The 4,742-nt window shown below is 47.8% G+C and overlaps 1 protein-coding gene across 1 annotated transcript; it reads left to right on the top strand.

Moving 5' to 3' along the window:
- Nucleotides 1–433: 433 nt before the first annotated feature.
- On the top strand, nucleotides 434–2,243 carry ZFAND2A (zinc finger, AN1-type domain 2A; the record flags this gene model as incomplete). The annotated part of the gene is made up of 4 exons (XM_010136571.1): nucleotides 434–528; nucleotides 1,152–1,283; nucleotides 1,486–1,637; nucleotides 2,141–2,243. Coding segments are annotated over 4 exons (482 nt in total), but the record flags the coding sequence as incomplete, so codon positions are not given.
- Nucleotides 2,244–4,742: the final 2,499 nt, after the last annotated feature.

Genomic DNA, 4,742 nt, shown 5'->3' with positions numbered 1-4,742 from the left:
GCAGATCCTGTACCGCCAGCTGCGGTGGTCGCAGCTGCTTCTGTCACCCCTCTTGAACAGGTAAAAGAGACAGTTCAGCCCTGGGTGTTTTGTTCTCGTGTGTTGTTAAACTGCTCAGGGATTATTTTTGAAGAACAGAAAGACTTTTCAGTCAGGGCGTTGGGGTTGTGCTCTGGCTCCTGACTAATGCCTCAAGCTTTTGCATTTAAAGAGCTCCTGCGGTACTTGGTCTGTGTTGTCCAATGCTGTGGATAAAAAAAGGGGAACTTGCTGCTTGTACTTTTTCACTTTTAGTATTTGTGATTTCTCTAAAGATAGCTGGATTGTGACTAGACAAAATATATTTACTTTGCATTTATTTGTATCTTTTGTGAGTACCCCTGCAGCTGTAGCTCTGCTCCCTGACAATCTCTCTTCTTTCTTCTTCACCCAGACTTCCTTCCTCTGAAATGTGATGCGTGTGGGGAAGTCTTCTGTAAAGATCACATCCGTTATGAGGACCACAAGTGCAGCTCCGCTTACAAGAAAGTAGGTTCCCATACGTGAGTCAGCAATTCACACTGCAGAATTGCCAAGTCATGCCAAAGGCTGCTCTGAAACTTGACCTGTGGCTTTAGTAGAGGCAGGTGGGAGAACCACAAGATAACAAGTTAACGATTCAGCTGAGTTTCAGGTGTATCAAACCATGACATTTCAGAGGTCAGTGCTGCTAGAGTCTAATTTCTTTCATGTACACCTCACCCTCTAGGGGAGGAGTGCTCTGTATTTTAAGAAATTTGTTTGCAGCCTCCTTCCCTTAAGCTGAAGGACAGCGAACATGAGACTATGGAAGAAATAAACAGAATAAGTGGGGCCAAACTTTTACCTCTGGCCCATACTTGAGCTCTGAAGTGTTCCAAGGCTGTAATTCTAGAAAGCCTCGAAGCATATTTAAAGCCAACTTACCAAATATATGGCCACAGACTGATTTGCACAGTACATCTGTGTATTTTGGATAGCGATTTGTGGTTACCTTTGTGCAGTAGGTCTCTAAAAGCATTAGTAAATGAGTAGAACATGAAACACTTGTAGAGACACTTCTGTCACCTGTCGGTAAGAGAAGGGGAGGGCCGGAAAAAAAGGTTGGACTAATCTGTGGTGTGTATTTCTAGAACATGCAGGTTCCAGTGTGTCCGCTCTGTCACGCACCTATCCCAGTACAGAAGGGGGAAATACCAGACATTGTAGTTGGAGCCCACATGGATAAGGACTGCAAATACAATCCAGCGCAGCAAAGGCAGAGGGTAAGGAAACTGCTGCTGAAGTCTGAACTGCCTGCCTCATCCTTTGGAGTTTTGCTCTTCTGACACAGTGCGTAGAAGCTTGCTCTCCTTCCTCTTAGCTCTAAGGGAGCTCAAGCATTTGTGCTCCAGCTTGGTCGCTATCTGGGAAGCTGTTCACACAACACCAGCAGGCATTGCCAACTCGGTGTCCTCTGTTGTTTAGATCTTTACCAACAAGTGCCTAAAGCCAGGCTGCAAGAGGAAAGAGATGATGAAGGTGGTTTGCGAACAGTGTGGTGGCAACTTCTGCATAAAACATCGGCATCCTCTGGATCATGACTGTAAGGGCAGCAGCCACCCCACCTCCAAGGCAGGGTAAGGTGGATTTATGATACTTTAAGCTCAAGCTGATATTTCAGAGCTAGAATCAGGGGTTGGTGGGGAGCTCAGACAAACAGGGAATTCTGTAAACAACTGGTCGTGTCAATAAAAAAGATGCTTGCTGTTTGTATCTCAGGCTTAATTTCTGAAAGTCTGTGAGCCAAGATGAAAGCTTGCCTAATGCTTTCCTAAAATTCTCTCAAGCTTACCTGTGTCAGTCTCTTTTAATTGAGAATTGGCAATGGCCAACTCAAGTACCTTAGGATTCTAGGCTTTAGATCCAGACCCCAAAGTTCTGCCCAGCACCTCAAAGTAACTCAAACCAATCAATACCCATCCAAGTTTAAACTTAAAAATCTGCCTCTTGCAGGCAGCTGTACCTTCATGGCTCTGGGTGTAAGACTCGGGTGACAGATGCAGATGGTGAAACTGGATGGAAGGGTGAAACTCTGGCAGTGGGCACAGGAGGTGCTGAGCCTGGCTGTGTTTCTTTGTAGATGTGCAGCTCTGATGAGAGCCTCTCAAACCGCGTTCAAGTCGACAGGAGCCATTGGAGTGCCTTCTAATGGGAGCCCTCAGCACAACAGGTACGAGCTGTGACAGGAGAACACAAATGTGGCTCAAAAATAGCCCTGTGTCAGCAGGGTGCAGGAGTGGCTTTACCGTCCCTCTCATTGCTCTAGAGTTGGTGGCTGACCTTTAATTGGTGCTGGGAGTGTGGTGGGGAGCTCCTGACAGCACGAGTAAATCGTTACTCCTCTGCGCTGAGGTCACTAAAATGGTTGTATAGACACAAGCATTAGGACCATCACATTGTTGTAACAGCGCTTTGGGCTCCCACCTGCCCAGTGTGAGGCCTGGGCACGCTCTGGAGAACGGAGTGTCATGAGAATGCTGAGGAAATCACAGCAAGCTTCTGAGTGAAAACAGAGCACCCAGGCCCTTCCCTGCCGTGCTGTATCTCCTTGTGACTGGAAGCTCTAGTCGAGTAACTCTTAGAGTGTATCCTTCTGTCTTTCAGATGCAGATAGCAGAGGCTCTTCACATCTGGATTGAATCTCTACTTTAAAGTTAGTTTTGTCTATAGCTCTCTAAAATGTTCTATGCTGTTACTTATTTTTGTATCATAATGTTTTGTGCTTTCAATAAACTGCCACCCTTTCCAAGCCAGCTTTATTTGTTCTGATATTAGGAATAAGAACACTTAATACTATGAAAAATACTTGGTGGAGGAGGTGGGGGATGGTGGTAGGAAGAAGACTAAAACCAGGGTGAAACACCGTCAGCTCTGCTTAGGTTGTGCTAGGTCTGAACTATGAGTCTCTGAAGATGGAATTCTGAAATACAAGCTGCTGCCATGTGTCATGCTCTTGGAAGAGAACTGGCACACGATGCAGCATCCTGCTTGACAAACAACATACATCAATGTGTAGCAACTTATGTACAAGCTGCCTCTTGGTTTCTGAATGTTTTTGGAGTACTTGATTTATAAAGCCATACCTTGCTTTTCCAGGCCTTCCCGAAGCAGTTCACTGCAGGCTAGTGCTGATGGGGGCATGCACAGTATAATTCTTCATAATTTATTGCCCCTTAGGTAAAAACCTGGACTTGCATTGTATTTTTTTCAGTTGAGGCAAAAGGAAGCTGGAGACAGTAGTATGAACTGTTTGTGTCTCCTGTAATAGAGCATTGTCTAGGGAGGCTACTCTTGCTGTCACCCCGAAAAGCTTCAGCAAGTGAAGAGAAGAGGCATTGTCTGTTCATCCTGATCAGCTGTCTGGGCTCTTTAGAAGTGTGTGACTCTCCAGCTGCTTAGCTTGAGCCTTGAGTGGTGTGGGTTGGTGAAATGGAAATGTGCTGTTAATGAGCAGTGCTAATTCCCCAGCTGGGATCTGAGCAGACCTCTCATCCAGCTAATTGTGAGACAAATGCCAAGGCTTACTGATGATGTCAGGGGGTCAAGACCTCAATTTCATGTGCCACTGGAGCTGTTCCTCTGTGTGCTGATGCTGGTGGGCTGGAGCATTGGCTTAGGACCGGCTGAAGGGTAATTGCAGTGCCCTGAATCGCCTGCAGCTACGGGTGCCCAGCACTGCTCTGCTGAGGAGGGAGGATGAGCAGTTGGCATAGCAGGGGCTGTTCCCTGACCTGGGGAAAACAATCTTTGATAGTATAAGATAGTATAAGATGTGAGCACGAGCGTGGCTAATGTGTGTGCCCGATGCGACCTTGAAGAGTTCTGCCATTGTGCGGACACTCGTGTGCCTCTTGTACTCTGAGGACTAAGCCTCTTCAGAGAGAACCAAATGCTGCCCAAAGAGGAGATGTGGATTTATGGTCCTTCACAGGGGTAGCGTGTAAACCACATACGTTCTGAGCTGTAGGCCTTTCATCAGAAGGGGCAGAGATAACTTCTGTTCAATGCAGAACAAAATATCTGGGCTATTCGTGTTTGGCCCAATGTGATTTCTTCTCATCCAGGAGAAGTTTTTGGCTGCAGCTGGCCAAAGCTGACTATGTAATGTAGGAATGAGTTACCACTTATTCTGCATGGTCTAATTTTACGCAATCACGGTTGAAATTGTCACTTGGCAGTGTCTGTAATACTGTGTGTAACCACGGGATGTCACAACAGGATGTGTAATGAAACGATCATGGTTTGGGGACGTCTAAACATAGCAGACAAGCTCGGCCTGTTGGCATTGGAACAAAAGCTTAAATCACAGCTCTAATTTTAGATACCGTCCCCTACTGATTATCCCGTGTGCTCCAACGCCCGAGCTCAGCCCCAGAGCGCACTGCTGCACCCCAGGACTCCTGCCGTGTTTCTGTGTGACACGTAACCGGCTGTGCCATCCCAAACGGTGCTGTGCTCCCCCCCTGTGATCCGGGAAGGGGTTTCCAGCGGAGGTGCTGGCCGCGGCGTGAGGACGCGGACCAGAGCCGAGGGGCTCTGCCCAGCCCAGCGGTGATGCGGGGGGGGACGGGACTAGCACTCTGCGGTGTGGGAGGAGGGGAAGGGCGGAAGGTGTGAGCCTAGTTTGGCCAGGAGGAGGCAGGGGGGGAAGGACGACCTCTTCGCACGGGTCCAGGTGACGG

This window comes from Buceros rhinoceros, unplaced genomic scaffold (genome assembly GCF_000710305.1).
Source record: "Buceros rhinoceros silvestris isolate BGI_N320 unplaced genomic scaffold, ASM71030v1 scaffold42955, whole genome shotgun sequence".
Classification (NCBI taxonomy): domain Eukaryota; kingdom Metazoa; phylum Chordata; class Aves; order Bucerotiformes; family Bucerotidae; genus Buceros; species Buceros rhinoceros.
This window is presented reverse-complemented; position numbering and strand designations above follow the sequence as displayed.